At 38.2% G+C, this 15157-nt stretch overlaps 3 protein-coding genes across 6 annotated transcripts in view; 1 reads left to right on the top strand and 2 right to left on the bottom strand.

Moving 5' to 3' along the window:
- The window catches only part of olfml2ba (olfactomedin-like 2Ba), a gene marked incomplete in the record, with an annotated part of 11119 nt that extends 9645 nt beyond the window's left edge, over positions 1 to 1474 (bottom strand). Inside the window, 2 exon segments of the mRNA XM_036211413.1 lie at positions 1 to 168; positions 1127 to 1474. Coding sequence (XP_036067306.1) covers positions 1 to 168; positions 1127 to 1273 — 315 coding nt within the window.
- An 87-nt stretch (positions 1475 to 1561) lies between these two features.
- Positions 1562 to 7968, bottom strand: LOC112150403 (torsin-1A-interacting protein 2). 2 transcript variants are annotated; one of them, XM_024278717.1, is made up of 8 exons: positions 7834 to 7968; positions 6483 to 6578; positions 6130 to 6231; positions 5804 to 5884; positions 5621 to 5698; positions 5424 to 5546; positions 4663 to 4746; positions 1562 to 2626 (listed from the first exon to the last, which is right to left on the bottom strand). In XM_024278717.1, the coding sequence occupies exons 2-8, from the start codon at positions 6562 to 6564 to the stop codon at positions 1863 to 1865; spliced, it is 1314 nt and encodes a 437-aa protein (XP_024134485.1). In that variant the 5' UTR covers positions 6565 to 6578; positions 7834 to 7968; the 3' UTR covers positions 1562 to 1862. The 2 variants fall into 2 exon arrangements, with proteins under 2 accessions (XP_024134485.1, XP_024134486.1); XM_024278718.1 differs by having other exon boundaries at positions 1562 to 2623.
- A 73-nt stretch (positions 7969 to 8041) lies between these two features.
- Positions 8042 to 15038, top strand: LOC112150402 (torsin-1A-interacting protein 2). Of its 3 annotated transcripts, none has more exons than XM_024278716.2 (8): positions 8042 to 8172; positions 9665 to 9772; positions 9884 to 10063; positions 11333 to 11461; positions 11531 to 11650; positions 13284 to 13394; positions 13466 to 13516; positions 13582 to 15038. In XM_024278716.2, the coding sequence occupies exons 1-8, from the start codon at positions 8100 to 8102 to the stop codon at positions 14394 to 14396; spliced, it is 1587 nt and encodes a 528-aa protein (XP_024134484.1). In that variant the 5' UTR covers positions 8042 to 8099; the 3' UTR covers positions 14397 to 15038. The 3 variants fall into 3 exon arrangements, with proteins under 3 accessions (XP_024134484.1, XP_024134483.1, XP_024134482.1); XM_024278715.2 differs by having other exon boundaries at positions 9665 to 9787; positions 11534 to 11650; XM_024278714.2 differs by having other exon boundaries at positions 9665 to 9787.
- Positions 15039 to 15157: the final 119 nt, after the last annotated feature.

Below are 15157 nucleotides of genomic sequence, written 5' to 3'. Positions count from 1 at the left end.
CGGGCCGGAGGTGATGGTCTCCACCGTGTAGAAGTCGCGCGCGTCCGCCGCGCCCCCCTCCTCCTCCAGCCGGCGGCACGCGCTCCTGCTCAGCGGCCTCACCACGCATTTACAGCGGCAGTCAGAGCCCTCCGAGAGCGCCTTGACCTTATGGTAGTCGGCCAGCAGCTTTGGAGGAGGAGAGATTTAATATAGATGTAAGACTTTAGAGCGGGATGTCAAACTCGATCACGCACGAGGCTGGAATCCAAAACACACATTAGATCACGGGTCGAACAGGATGAATATTTATTAAACACTCTTAAAACTTCATTTTTAAAACTTTAAAACGGTAGCCTTTTAACATAATTATGCATTAGATATATAGTGTTACCTGCTATAATGTTAGTGTGAATGCTGTAAGATGAATTTGATAGCTGAAGAGGCTGAAATTGATAGGTAAAAGCGCTGAAGCTGATAGCCAGTTAAAATATTAGCTAAATGCCAAATTAGCCTAACAAACTTAAAAAAAGACTAGGTTAGCCAAAATACCTAGTAGCTGAAAAATTCTATAAACTCCAAAAAAGCCTCAAAAATGGGAAAAAGCCTAAATTACCCCAAATACCTAGCATGTAGCTGAAATATTTGATAAACTCCTAAAAATCTGAACAAAAAAGCATAATTTAGCCAAAAGGTTACAATGTAGAGGAAATATTAGCTAAATTTCAAAAAAGCCCAAAATATGAGAAAAAAGCCTAAATGATTCAAAACAGCTGGTATGCATCTGAAAAAAATAGCTAAACTCCAAAACACCCTAAAAAACTTAGAATAGTTCAAAAAGCCAAATGTACAACTTTTAAAACTATAATTTTTTTTTACCATAATTGGGATGGACAATAAAAAGGCAGGAATATTATTCCAGAATAAATCAACTTAAACCTTAAATAACTTTTAATATTTTACTCTTCGTAAAAATATATTTAGACTTATCAGTTAGAATTGAGCTCAAGATAACATCGGGTCATTAATAACAATAAAATGATCTGGAGGGCCGCATAGAATGACCCGGAGGGCCGGATCCGGCCCCCGGGCCTCGACTGTGACACCTGTGCTGTAGTGCGCGCGGCTCGCCCCCGCTCCGTCCCACCTTAGACAGGATGCTCTCCCGGCCCTCCAGCTCCTCGTTTAGCTCCTCGGTTTGATGTTCGGACTCCGCGGAGGAGAAGTTTGGCGCCGCGGAACTCCGAGAGCAAAGCGCGCCGAGCACCACGGCCATGACGCACAGCTTCTCCATGCTGCGACGCTGCAGGAGCTCCGACCCGAAGAGACGCGCGCGGGGCAGGTCCGGCAGTGTTCAGGCGCGCGCCAGCGTCATCACGCGCGTCCTATTCCTGAATCACAGCAGCCTCTCCAAACGTCTCCACATCCTCACAAGCTCCGGTAAGCGCGCGCGCCAGACAGCATCTGCAGCCGCGCGGACGGAGAGGCGGATCTCTCCCGCGAGGAGGAGCGCGCGCGCATCAGAGGCTTAACGCCACCTGCTTTGGCTCAGAAGCGTCTGATTCATCCACGGAAACGAGGCTTTTAGAACTGATCAGTTTATTTGTGGTTTAAGGCACACGTGATCACTGTTTGTTTACAACCAACACGTGTTTACTGGTAGTGAGACAGTAAACAGAAGAGAGGAGGTTCGATTAAAAGTGTAATTAAAACGTTTTCTGCAGAATAATTAAATATAAAACTTTATCTTTAAAATGTAAACCCCCCAACAATCCATCAATAATTACACCTGATCAAAGGAAATGAGGATAAAGTGCTTCAGCTCCGCTCTCTTCTCTAAATGCTCCATAAAAAGAAGAAATCTTTGTTTCTAGAAGAGTCTGCTAGCAGCCGTGCAGCTCCACCCGCTCCTCTGCTGCCACCGGCAGGATGAGGTGGGAAATGCGGCTCCACAGCCCGCCGTACTTGTCGATGTCCATCCTGTCGAAGGACGCCGGCCGGTCCTGGGACAGGAACTTCTTCTGGAGGTGGTCGTCCACCATCTCCTCCACGGCGCTCAGGCCCGCCGTCCCGGGGATCTCGTCCTCCTCCTGCAGCAGCACGGTGAAGATCAGGAAGACTTTCTTGTAGGCGGCGTTCTCGTGGTCACAGTAGCGGTAGAAGATGAGGGTGGAGCCGGGCGGCAGCTCCTCGAAGCGGTGAATGACGGCGACGGGTTTGTCCCCCTCGAACGCCCCCTGCAGCTGCCTGTCGATGTCCAGTTTGACGCGGTCGCTGTCCTGGCGGGCGGCGCCGGCGCCGTCGATGTGGAGGACGGAGGCGTTGACGGCGGTGGAGAAGGCGGAGGCCAGACTCTGAGCCAGGCAGCGCAGCGTCCTCTCCGCTTTGAGGCCGGCCGTCAGGATGAGGCTGACGGGCTCGGTGGGGCGGAGCGTCTGCAGGTGCCTCTTCACGTGGATCCTGTTTCGGTTCCACAGCTCGGCGCGCTGGTTAGGAAACCGAGTCTTCACCGTTTCCATCTGCTTCAGGAAGACGTCCACCGGACGCACGTCCTCCACGCCAGGAGGAGGACTGGATCGGAGGAGGGGCCACAACAAGACGGCCAGAACAACGACGCCGACCGCCACCATCCAGAACGTCAGGGCTCCTAGAAAACATGTAAACAACAAATTCACCACATAATGTTTAATAAGTCATGTTTGGGCCACTAAAATAACAACAACAGTGTTGAAATCAAATTTTCCTTAATTGTAAACAAACTTTACAGTTTAAAAAAATATATTTTATCAGATCAAATGAAAAAATATAAATGCTTGTTAGAAAAATTCCATAAAAAACTAATTTACAGGAATAAAGTTGTGAATTTATGACGAAAAAGTATAATTTTAAGAGAATGAAGTTAAGATAAAGAAACGTCATACAATTATTGAAAAAAAAATCAAGATTTTACAAAAATAATGCTGTAGATTAAAGAAGGAAAAAGGCAAAACTTGACGAGAAAAGTTGTATAAATATGAGAATAATTTATACAATTACATAAAAAAGAAAAAAGAATAAAGTCAGAAATTTATGAGAAAATAAAATCAATATTTTACCAGTAAAATATTGCAGAAATATGAAAAAAATTTAAAAAATTCAAAGAAAAGCAGCAGAAATTAAAAATTTATGAAGAAAACGTTAAATTTTACAAGAACAAAGTTGGACAAATATGAGAAAAATGTACGTTTTATATTTAAAAAGAGAAAAGACAAAACTCGAATTTTACAGTTTTATTAAATATAAGCAAAATTAAACAACTACCTAAAAAAGCAACACATTTTATGAGAAAAGAAAATCAATGTTTGACGAGAATAATTTTGTTCAAATATGAGAAAAATTCACACAATAAAAAGAAGTTATAAAAGTTGTAAATCTATGAAGAAAATGTCAAACGATTACGAGAATTAAGTCGCACAAATATGTAAAAAAACGAAGTATAATATTTTTTTCAATTCACAATTTTACAAGAATAAAACTGTATATTTGATAGAATAAAAGTCAAAACTTTATGTGAATAAAGTCGTATAAATATGAGGATTTCATACAAAAAATCAGCAGTTTGCAAGAATAAAGATGTAAATTTATGAGAAAAAAGAAGACATTTTATCAGGAAAACTTTGTGCTTTTGCACAAATAAAATGTTATTAGATTTAAAATGTTTGAACAACGACGATCAAACATCACTGCAGATAATTTAGAGAAATGAGATAAACATCAAACTGCTCCAGAATCTCACAGGATCTCCTTGATTTTTGTAAATTCACAACTTTATTTTTATAATTTTTTTTCTAAAAAAAGAGTAACCCTTTTTCTTGTAAAATTACGTTTTAAATTTAAATTCATGAATTTATTCTTGTAAATGTTATTCTTTGATACGTATATTATACATATATTTATGATACATTTGCTTATTCTGATTTTTTTTACATTTTTCACTTGTGTTGTTTATGCTTCATTGGTATAAATTCACTTCAGTTTGCTTTAAAAAAGGTGTTTTATTTTGAAAGGAACTCATGTGTGCTTTTGTCAGTAGTAAAAATCTGTTATTTTCTCTTCATATTTTAATGTTTAATTCATAAAGAAATCTATATTTTGTAATAAGCGATAATAGAAAGAATAACATAAATCCAAAGTCGTTTTTTTTTTGTTTTTGTTTTGAAACGTCTCAATTTTAACCGTCAAAAGATTCATAACAATTTGCAAAGATTTTTTTTTGTTAAACTGAAAATTTTGTTTACAATTTAGGACATTTTGTTTTCAAACTTTGACGTTTGTTCTAATTTTAGTGGCACAAATATAAATTCATATCATTACAAATTAAATGTAATTTTATTTACCAATTATAGTAAGATTTTACTTTTTTTATTTAAGAGATTTTCTCGAATATTTTTTTAATTAAAAAAAAAAGTTTAAGGGCCCTACATCTGATAAGGTAATATTTGAAGATGATAAAATCCTTTTAACGTGAGATAAAATTCAGCTGAAGGTCAAAAGAACATTCAGGTTCCTCTGATCCTCCAGTGAAGATTAGCTGATCTTCCCTTAAAGCTGACAGTAAATCAACTCGATGAACACAAGAAGAATAAAAAGAACAATTGTTCTGGTTGAATCATTCATCTGTCCAGCTGCCGTTCACAGATTTACCTCCTTCAGGTTGCGCCTCCTGAACAGGAGCCTCCTGCGGATCTTCTTCCTCCTCCTCTGCTGCTTCCTGATCCGCTTCTCCTGCTGAAACACCAACCATTTGTGTTCATTAAACCATCAGGAACATTATTTCTGCAAAAGTAAGTCCCATGAACGATACTGTCAAAAAAACACTGATGGTATTTAACAGACTAATCTTTACATTTTCTATCTTTCACGTCAGAAGGAGGAGCTTAAGGACGACAAAAACAGCAGAAAATGAATCAAAAACAACATAAAGTCTGTGTGGAACTCAGGGATTCAGTAATACGGAACAGGATGTTAGAACAGAAAATTAAAAATATGTAATACAGAAAAACGAAACAATTAAGAATAAAATATTAAACTAGAAAAAACATAAAAAACACTTCCTTAAAGACCCATTTTTGTGTTTTTAATGTGTTCTTGAGGCATTTTTCTGATCATTAAGGACATTTTTGAAGAAAATTAAGATTTAAATTACATTTCTGAGGATTTTTTTAATTGAAATTGGTGTGAATTTGAAAAAATAACATATTTGTGACTGTAGAAAATACTGTGGGCGGGGCTACAAACTCCTTGCTCCGCCCCATGCTGATGCATCCACCTGCAGACTAATAGAATCTGGATCAGAACTGAACAGCTGGATGGAAACGATGTCGCTGCTGCTTTGTTGCACTGATGTTAGGTTGGGGGTGTGAGGGCTGTAAGCTAGAGGGAGAGTGTAAACAGAGAGCTCTCACCAGAGTTTTCTTCATTTTTCTCTTCCGGACCATCCCCAGAACCTAAATGATCCGTCTCACAGTGGTTGATCTCTTCTTTTTTCTCTGCTGAAGATTCTTCGGTTTCAGTTGAGTCGTCCTCATCTGGTACCAGAAAGAAGGCAAAGTCTTAGAGAGTTTTCTGAATCCAAAGCCATTTTTAAATAATTATTTTCTACCTTTAACCGCCGGTGCCACGTCCACACCCGTCATCTCGTCCTCCTCAGTGTTCGCAGGTGTGGGTGATAACGCTGTATCTTAGTGGTTGAGATAAAAAGGAGAGTTTTTGATAAGTCTGTTTCTATAGAGAACCGCGCGTTCCTGTTGAGCTCATGAGCTGTTATGTTTAGGTTGAGGTGTACCCTCTCGCTGCTGCTCTTCATCAGGATGAAGGTCAACTGGTTCAACAGCTTCAACCGGCTGGGACTCTCCGCCCTTCAGATCTGTTAGAAGAGACACTGACGTTGGAACGGCTCTGAAGCAACAAGCTGCCCTGCAGATGAATTCTATGCACGCTCTTGTTTCATTTTCAAATTTAAACATTATAATTTGGATTATTTTCTGGTTGGCGTAAATAATAATTGTTAGTGATTATCTTTTAATTATAATGATGCCGTTTTTGCCAAAAAAAAAAAAAAACTTTTGTTTTCTCTGACGTAGTTTCCGCATGAGTTCATCAGAAATTCACCTGTGAGTTGTGGGCGGGACTTCTGGCACTGAGCGACCCCTTCTCCCCTCACCTTTGCTGTGATCTCAGAGCAGGGAGCTTGTGGCCCGCCCAGCGTATTTTCTACATCACAAAAACAATCTTTTTCACACAGTATTTTTGAATAAAGAAATACACAGAAATGCAATTTAAGTTGAAAATTTTTTTAAATATTTCCTACATCATCAGAAAAATGCCACAAGAACATGTTAAAACCCCCCAAAATTTTCATCTGAGTTTATCTTCGAATTCAAGTTCATGATGTTTTCAGCTTTGTGTACAGACTGTTGTTTTCAACTTCATTTGGACTAAAGCTGAACTGAAGCTGTGAATACCATCAGCGTCCTGACAGGTGTCGTCCCCGTCCTCTCGCTGCCGTTCCTCTGCCATGTCTGGGGGTGGGCACAGCTCACTCATAATGCTTCAGCAGGCTGTAAGGTGTAGATGAAAGGTAACACACCTGTACTCGCACACAGTCACCTGCTTAGGGAGTTCTGGCATTTCAGGTTTGAAATTCACTCAGAAACATTTTAACCACAGCGATGACACAAATCTGGGTTTAAAATGAACGGTATGTTATGTTACACCACTGAACTGAACTGTGGGGAATGTGAAGAATGTTCAAAGTGTCAAACGTGCTAAATTTAGAAAGAACTTATTATTACCGATTTTTTTGTTATCAATTTTTTGTTAGCAATCAATGCAAATATACACAAAAGAAGACAAAAAAGTATCAAATCTATATCTGATCGATATATCACAGGATGATATATCATGATTTGATTAGAAAATAAATAAAATAAAAGCAGATGCAGCACCATATCTATACATGATGTAAAAGATGACATAATTATTGCTATTGATCATAAACAGACTAATAAACAGAATCACTTACAAACACAACATGAAACACATATGATTAATTACATAAGTTTGTCAAAATTTAATTAAATTGTTTGAAAAAGAGTGTGGGGAAGCTAATCTATGTGATTCCACCTTTATTTAACTTTTTTTAAATATATATATATAGCTAACATACTTAAGTTTGTAACTTCAATTAGAGTAATTTTTACTTTACCAGACTATTTATCAAATGTAAAAGTGTAATCATATCAAATAACATTGTTACTTGTTTATTAGCACACTTTAAAAATGATTGTCCTTGCTTTTCAGTTTTTTGTTGTTGTTTTATAATAAACAAACATTTATCGAACCGGAACAGAACCCAAAAATCGAGGTTTGAACCGAATCGTAAGGAAAACCTTAATTTTAACATTCTGTAAGACCCAAATATAAATCAGATAGAAATAATGAAGAAAAAATCCATAAATTAACCTTTAACCTGATTTTGATTCAATTCATTTTTTCCCAAGCTGAATTAGCTGCTAGCAAACTGAAGGCATAATTATGAAGCTAACGCTTTGGGTGGAACCGCCCCGAGGGACAAAAGCGGGAATAAATTCAACCCACGACACTTGTTAACTAGCAGTAATATGCTAGTTAACTAGCAAGAATATGCTAGTTACGTGTAACCCATCATTTATACAGTATGCTAGTTAACCGGTGAAGAGTGCTGACAAGCTAATTTCACTATTTGCTATTTTCACGTCTTCTTCTGTCTAACCAATTCACGCACTTTATTTATGACTAGTTTATAAGTAGTTAGTGGCGGTAACCGGTACTTACCGGAGATCACATATCCGTAGCCTTGTTTTCCGTGTGTTTACATCGGTGAACTTTAGCTCCACAGGGAAACTAATTCGTGGACGGAACCTTCGGCCGAGCTATTGTTTCCGGTACGTCCGCCGAAATACTTCCGGGTGTCCAGCCTGGAAATGTTTCCCCAAAATGAAACCGGGAAGTCCGTTCCTTGAGTAGCTTGGCGGCTAAAATGCGTCGTGTTTGTGTTTAATAGACCCGTTTGTTGGTTTTCGGCCTGTTTAGGATCAGAAATGGATTCAGGGGATTCGAAAAGTCAAGATCACGTCCAACTGAGACGATCTAAAAGACGGAAAGCAGTGAAAGGTGAGCTAACCGACCGAGATAGCCATTAGCCTAAGCTAAGCTAAGCCACTGCTTATTACTGTAAAGAGCTAGTATATTATTTATTTAAACTAATAGATATTTCGTTTATAACTTTAATTTATACATATTTTTATTACCTCAGCGTGTTTGCATAAGTTGTGTATTTTTACAATTTAAACCTAAAAAAAGCAACAGAAAAGCTAGTAAACAGACCTTTCCTTGATTTAGGCAAGACACAGCTGGTTCATATTTATTTATGTATTTGTTTATTTTACAGAAAAGTGATTAACAATAAGCAAAGTATTTAAGACTGTTACTATTTCCCCCTAAAAATACAAAGTCCTCGCATCAGCAGCGACCAATCAAAATTCTCCGTTTTCTTTATTTTTTTTTTCTTTGCGTTATTTATTTGTCACTTTATGTTTCATTATGTTGTGTGTGTTTTATTATTATTTCATTTTTTCCCTCTGTCAACTATTTTAAGACCGTAAAAAACTTTGCATTACTGTTGTATGAAAAGTGGTTTTTAAATAAAGTTTGCTTTGATTTGACATTCCAGCAGTTCAGCGTAACTCTACATTTTTTAAACTTGTTTGGACAAAATGCAAGTATAAAACATGAGAAACAATCGATGTACAATACAGAAATAAAAATTGATTAAATAAATATTTGCAAAAATATTACAGATTTCAATCTTTTTTAGAGCCTATTTATTAGAGGAATATGATATTGATTTTAAATTAAAAAAAATGTACATCTTTAATGAATTGTGGGAAGTATAGTGTTTTATTATTAAATTTACAATTATGTATGTGGAATTTTGTCTGAAGAATTAATAAATCATACAGAAATCTTGTGCTTTTTGAGGTTGTGAAAAAATAAAGTAACACATTTTCCCTTTTCAGAATAATTAATTCTTATTTATTTTTTACTTCAGTTCAAATGTTTCTCACCTTGGCTGTCAAGCACGGTGGTGGAAGTGTGATGACTTGGGTTGCTTCTTCTACCATGTGACTGAGCACTTTAGAGCGATGAATCCATTTTTTAACTGAGTCATGTGGCTGTTTGTCTTACTAAAAGTAAAAATTCTATGTTTTAATTTTTTAGCAGATTATTTGACCACCATGTCTGAAATAAAATTTAAGATGTTTAAAGTCACAAAATTGATTCACAAAGATGAAACAGATAAAATAATGTAAATAGAAAGATGGGATTATAGAGAGCACTTTGTCATTATTGACTGACAAACTCTTCAGATCAGAAATAAATGTAGGAAGAGTTTCTACTCCAGCGGTTTCGTTGTGGCCGAGCCTCTTTAGGCTGAAAACATAAAAGTCATTTTCCAAACACACGAACACCTTCAGGTTTGTTGGAACAAACAGTTGTTTTGGTGGTGGGGGGTCCTCAGAAGGTGTTGGGGTCAGATTTGTGTCGACTATTGAGCTTTATGTTTTCAACATTTTCCTTCTTGTTTTCTTTTTTCTCTCTTCAGATGTGAGTTATGAAGCGACCCCTAGAGGTCCTATCAGACGAACCAAAAGGAAGCTTGAAGAACGTTCCTCCACCCAAGTGATCAACGGTGACGGAGTTTTGGAAAACGGTTTGGAAGACGATGGTGCAGATCTCAATCCCGATGAGTTTGACTGAAATCCTCCTGAAGCTGCTCTACTTCTGAGCTTTTGCTGAGACCTTTCTTTGTCTGTTTTTACAGAGTCTCCGAGTAAACAGTCGCGACGAGACGCTGGAGTAGCAGGTGGAGACAAAGTCAAAGATATTGAGATGGACAAACAGGAGTCGGATGAAGAAATGGAAACGACGGAGGACCAGGAAATAAAAACGGTTAAAGATTCCAAACAGATCAAAGAGCTAAAAGTTCCTCAAACAACTAAAGGTAAAAATTGTTAATAAAATTCAAGTTTTTTCATCTGCAGAGAATTTCTCAATCAGAGTTTAAATATATTTTACTTTAACCTTAAGATGATAGTAAGTTTTGACAAAGAGGCATCTAAATTAGATTTGATTAATTCTCCTGCTTTATCTTCCATATTTGGAGCTTAAGAAGAATCTATAATGTAATAAATTATCTTTAAATGGATCAACTTCCAAATTCTTTTTGTGTTTTGGCTGCCGAACGTTCATCAAAGTAATCCATTTTTGAATTTCAACGACTTTATTATGGGCTGCATGGTTGTGCAGTATTTAGCACTCTTGCCTCTAGAGGTCTGTATTGGCTAGAGTCTGACGATACGATATATATCGTGATACATATCATGATATATATCCCAAGACTGCACCAAAGAGTATGACTTAGATAAAATTCTACTTGAATATGAATGTGCCTTTAATGTTAATAAAATGGTAAAAATTCAAAATGAATTATCACAATTCTAAGCACTGCAACTGTATCTCCTATACAAGTTGTTTTACCCACAAATTCAAGCTGCTTTTATTTTGGTAAATTAAGAAATATTTGTTCTTAAAAGAAACTGTCAGTATTGTCCGATTGTCCGATATAAGAAAAAAAACTTTGGTTGCACTTTATAATAACATTCTTCAACAAACTTTATTAACACATTAAAAACATTATTAATATGTTTATAGGGTGTTAGTCAGACATTTATTAGCACAATAAGCCGAGTAAGGTTTATTAAAATACTTAGTAAGATTAATTAATTTCTAAAGTGAGACATTGTCTATTAATAAACTGTTTACAAGCTTAATACCGGTAAATGTATGAATGATCTTTATAACATTATATTGCGTGTTTACCATAAGATGCTGAAATAGCTCATAAACAGTTAATAATATATCATCTTGTCAACATTTTTAATTGATATAAATGAAATGAAATTTTGCGATAAATCACCAAATCGATTTTTTTCTCTACTTGCCTCACAGTGAGAATGTTTTGGTTCAAATCCCAGCATGCTTTGCTCACCCATTAGTGTTTTTTCTGCACGCTCCAGTCCATAAACAGGCTCCACAGGTTTACTGTGATTCTAAACTGTCCATAGATGCGTGTGCATGTGTTCTCCTGCAGCAGACTGATGATCTGATCAGGATAAACCCCGCCAAGATGGACTCAGAATACCTGAAAAAGATTCAGAAGATGGTTGGATGGAACTTTATGACCTATTTAAACATGTTTCTGTTTTTACAGGCATCAGTGATGAAAAGATTTTGTCTCCGTACGTAGAGCTCGGTCAGCGCTGCAGACAAAGTCACTCTCTTCAAAAAAATTCCATCTCTGTGAACTTGAAGGAGACATTCAGCAAAACAAGACACCAAAGTATTTTTCTAAGAGATCTTGTTCAGCATCTGCAGTACCTGTTTCTAACTTTTTTTTCTTATTTTAAAGCAGCTGCCCCTCCCACTACAGCCCCCTCACAGGTCACCACATCAGGAATCCGATTGGCCACGAGGCTCCCCAGCACAGACGATTACCAGAGAGAGTTGGCGGCCAAAGCCAGGAGCTTTGGTATTGTATTCAACTGATTTTTAGTTTAAATTATTCCAAGGTTTGTCCTGAATATTAAACTCAAACATCGACTCAGTATCCAATTGGCATCGGACTTTACTTACTTGATACCTCTACGGTACTCTTTATTTTATTCACTTAACTCTTTTTAGCTTATTTTTTTATGTTTACACATTACATTTACCCCATCCTCCTTATAAAACTGTATTATTGCACTATTGCAGGGATGCAATAGTGCACATTTGCGCACTGTGTACTACCTCAAATATTTGTCTACCTCACATTTTGAACAATTTTATGTCTTCTGTGTGTTTTCTTTTTCTTTGAGCTGCTCAAATCTCGTTACAGTGTAGAATTGTAATGACAACTAGAAAAGTTGCACTACCTGCGATAATGTTAGTGTGAATGCTGATGCTGAATGTGGTCACTGAAGATGCTAAAGAATTGACTGTAGTTACTACCTAATGTGGCTAAATGACTTAACACTGCAGAAATTGCAGAAAGTGTTCAAAGAATTTATAATAATATTTGTTTTTTTTTGGGCGCCTTTCAAGGGACTCAAGGTCACCTTACTTATTGGAAAAATTACAAAGAAATTTAAAATGCGTAAAAGACATGAACTCATAATTAGCTTAAAACCTCAGTAGATGCCAAATTAGCTACAAAAAAAGCTAGCACGTTACTAAAAATACTAGCTTAACTCAGAATTAAACCAAAAAACCTCAGTAAATGCCAAATTACCCAAAAAAGGTAGCACATTGCTAAAAGCTAACATTTTGTAAAATACTAGTTTAACTCAGAATTAGCCCAAAAACCTTCGATAGATGCCAGATTAGCCAGAAACTCTAAGACGTTGTTAAAATACTAGATCAACTCAAAATTTAACCCCAAAAAACCACCATAGATGCCTCATTAGCCAGAAAAGATAGCATGTTGCTAAAATACTAGTTTAAATCAAAATTAGCCCAAAAACCGTTGATAGATGCCAGATTAGCTAGAAACTCTAGGACGTTGTTAAAATACTAGATCAACTCAGAAATAACCCCAAAGACCACCGTAGATGCCAAATTAGCCAGAAAAGATAGCATGTTGCTAAAATACTAACTTAATTCAAAATTAGCCCAGAAAACCTCAATAGATGCCAAATTAGCCAGAAAAACTAGCATGTTGCTAAAATACTAGCTTAACTCAGAAATAACCCAAAAAACCTCAGTAGATGTCAAATTACCCAAAAAAGCTAGCATGTTGCTAAAAGCTAATGTGTTGCTAAAATACTAGCTTAACCCAGAATTAGCCCAAAAAACCCAAAGTGGATGCAAAATTAGCCAAAAATAGCTAGCACGTTGCTAAAATAAAAGCCTAACTCAGAATTAGCCCTAAAATTCTCAGTAAACACAAAGTTAGCCAAAAAAGCTAGCATGTTGCTTAAATACTAGCTAAACTCCAATATATTCGCTAATTCCTCTGTAAACTAAATTAGTCACAAACGTTAGGATGTTGCTAAAATAGAAGCTAAACTCTGAATTAGCCTATTAAAACCTCAGTAAATGAAAATGTGGCCTAAAATGTTAGCATGTTGCTACAACATTAGCCCAGCAGGATCCAAAAGTGTCCTTCTGATTCTGAACTGCAGGTGCTCCCAGAGTTGACCGCATGGTCCTAAAGCCCGAGGTTTCTCTGACGACGAGGCTCCACATGAGAAACATTCCACCACAGGCAGGAAAGACTCTTCCTCCAAACAAAGGTTTCCTGTTCAAACAGAAATTATTCATGTGTTTTAGACACTTCACACAAATATGATCATTTGACTCTTAGAGAAGAAGAATCCGCGTGTCGTCAAGGAAAGCTTCGGAAATTCCCGTCCAGGTAAAGCGCCCTTCCTTTTTCCACAATCCTCCTCTTTGTCCGTTAATCCTTCTGCTTCCTTGCAGGATTTTCCTGGTATTTGTGGCGCCTGATTTTCCTGGTGCTGCTCAGTTCTGCCACCCTGCTGGCATACAAGATCCTTCCCGCTCTCCAGCGCACAGCGGGTGGAGGAGAGGCTCCGTCCAGAGCCCAGAGGTTAGGAACGTTCTCCGATCAGCTCTCTCGTCTCCAGGCCGAGTTTCCCAGCCAGCGACCTGATCTGTGGAAGCGGAGTAAGGTCCACTTGGAGAAGCACCTGAAAACGGGCCAGCCCTCGGAGCCGGTCAGCATGATCCTGGCCGCCGGCGCCGACGCAGAGAGGACGCTGCTCTGCCTGGCTCGAGGCTTCGCCGCCTCCTTCTCGTCCGCGCTCAACGCCTCCTTCCTCCTGATGGACGGAGCGAGGAAGGCGGGTCAGGACAGCGATGCGGTGAAGCTGGACATCGACAACCAGCTGCGAGCGGCGTTCGAGGGAGACCAACCGGCGGCGGTCATCCACCACTTTGAGGCGCTGCCTCCAGGATCCACCATCATTTTCTATCGCTACTGCGACCACGAGAACGCCGCCTACAAGCGCGTGTTCCTGCTGTTCACCGTCCTCCTGCCTCGCCGTGAGCTCAGCCCCGAGCTGAGCCTGAAGGAGGTGGAGGAGGCGGTGCAAACCTTCGTTCAGGACAAGCTGGTGGGCTCTGGAGGCCAAACGGCCTTCGACAAAATGGACATCGACAAGTTCGGAGGGCTGTGGAGTCGCATCTCCCACCTGGTGCTGCCGGTGGCGTCCGAGGCGGCGTCCGAGGCGGCGTCCGAGCAGCACGGATGCCCGTCAAACGAAACCACTTAACAGTTGAGTTTTCAGGTTACTTCACAGAAAATGTTTAAAGTTACATTCAGAAAAATGGGGTTTATTTTGATGTGGTAAACAGTTTACAGGAAGGACTTTAAGGTTGTTTATTCTTTTATTGTGAAAGGGACTCACCTGTTTTTAATGCTTTACCACTGGACCATGCTGTTTTATATTTGTGTTGAAGTTCTGACCACAGAGACGTCTCCTCCCTTAATTTGAGTTTATTTTTGATATGAGGTTCCATCGTTGTTTTTTTTCCGATTCCTCCTCCTGTATATTTGTAAAGTGGTTGGAACATATTTTAATGCTTTCTGTAAAGACCGACACAAAAACGTCGGATGTTTGAATCAGAAGTTAGAGAAGCACTTGAATGAAAACCTGCAGCTCTTTATGAATGAAGTGGGTTCAATCTGGAAGTAAATCTTGACTGAATGTCCCGAAGTGTGCCTTTAAACTTAAACCGTTTTAAACCAAAATACTATCAGCTGTTCTTAATCGGCAATTTCATAAATCAGACGTTATTTCTTTATGAAAAAGTTTATTTCTCACTTATGATGATTGATAGTTTTCTGTCTTTTACTATAATCTGAGTTTTGAAAAATAAAATCTTATATTTTGAATAAAATAACTCATACTTGAGTTTTTTGTGGTTTTTAAGGACATCGGAGTTTGTTTTTTATAATACTTTTGATTCTTCAATTTAATTTTGAGTTTATACATTTATACTTTTGTTTAGAAATACATTAATAATCTACTTT

Source organism: Oryzias melastigma, linkage group LG4 (assembly GCF_002922805.2).
Source record: "Oryzias melastigma strain HK-1 linkage group LG4, ASM292280v2, whole genome shotgun sequence".
Classification (NCBI taxonomy): domain Eukaryota; kingdom Metazoa; phylum Chordata; class Actinopteri; order Beloniformes; family Adrianichthyidae; genus Oryzias; species Oryzias melastigma.
The sequence above is the reverse complement of the archived record's forward strand: the minus strand, read 5'-3'. Positions and strand labels throughout refer to the sequence as shown.

What these genes read in the sequence shown, in the direction of transcription:
- LOC112150403 (XM_024278717.1), bottom strand. Translation starts at nt 6,564, where the DNA reads ATGAGTGAGCTGTGCCCACCCCCAGACATGGCAGAGGAACGGCAGCGA. An exon ending in GTCCCGCCCACAACTCACAG is followed by an intron (nt 5,885 to 6,129) that starts GTGAATTTCTGA and finishes CTCTTCTAACAG; the next exon opens with ATCTGAAGGGCGGAGAGTCC. An exon ending in CGTGGCACCGGCGGTTAAAG is followed by an intron (nt 5,547 to 5,620) that starts GTAGAAAATAAT and finishes TTCTGGTACCAG; the next exon opens with ATGAGGACGACTCAACTGAA.
- LOC112150402 (XM_024278714.2), top strand. Translation starts at nt 8,100, where the DNA reads ATGGATTCAGGGGATTCGAAAAGTCAAGATCACGTCCAACTGAGACGA. An exon ending in GACTCTTCCTCCAAACAAAG is followed by an intron (nt 13,395 to 13,465) that starts GTTTCCTGTTCA and finishes TTTGACTCTTAG; the next exon opens with AGAAGAAGAATCCGCGTGTC. An exon ending in CTTCGGAAATTCCCGTCCAG is followed by an intron (nt 13,517 to 13,581) that starts GTAAAGCGCCCT and finishes GCTTCCTTGCAG; the next exon opens with GATTTTCCTGGTATTTGTGG.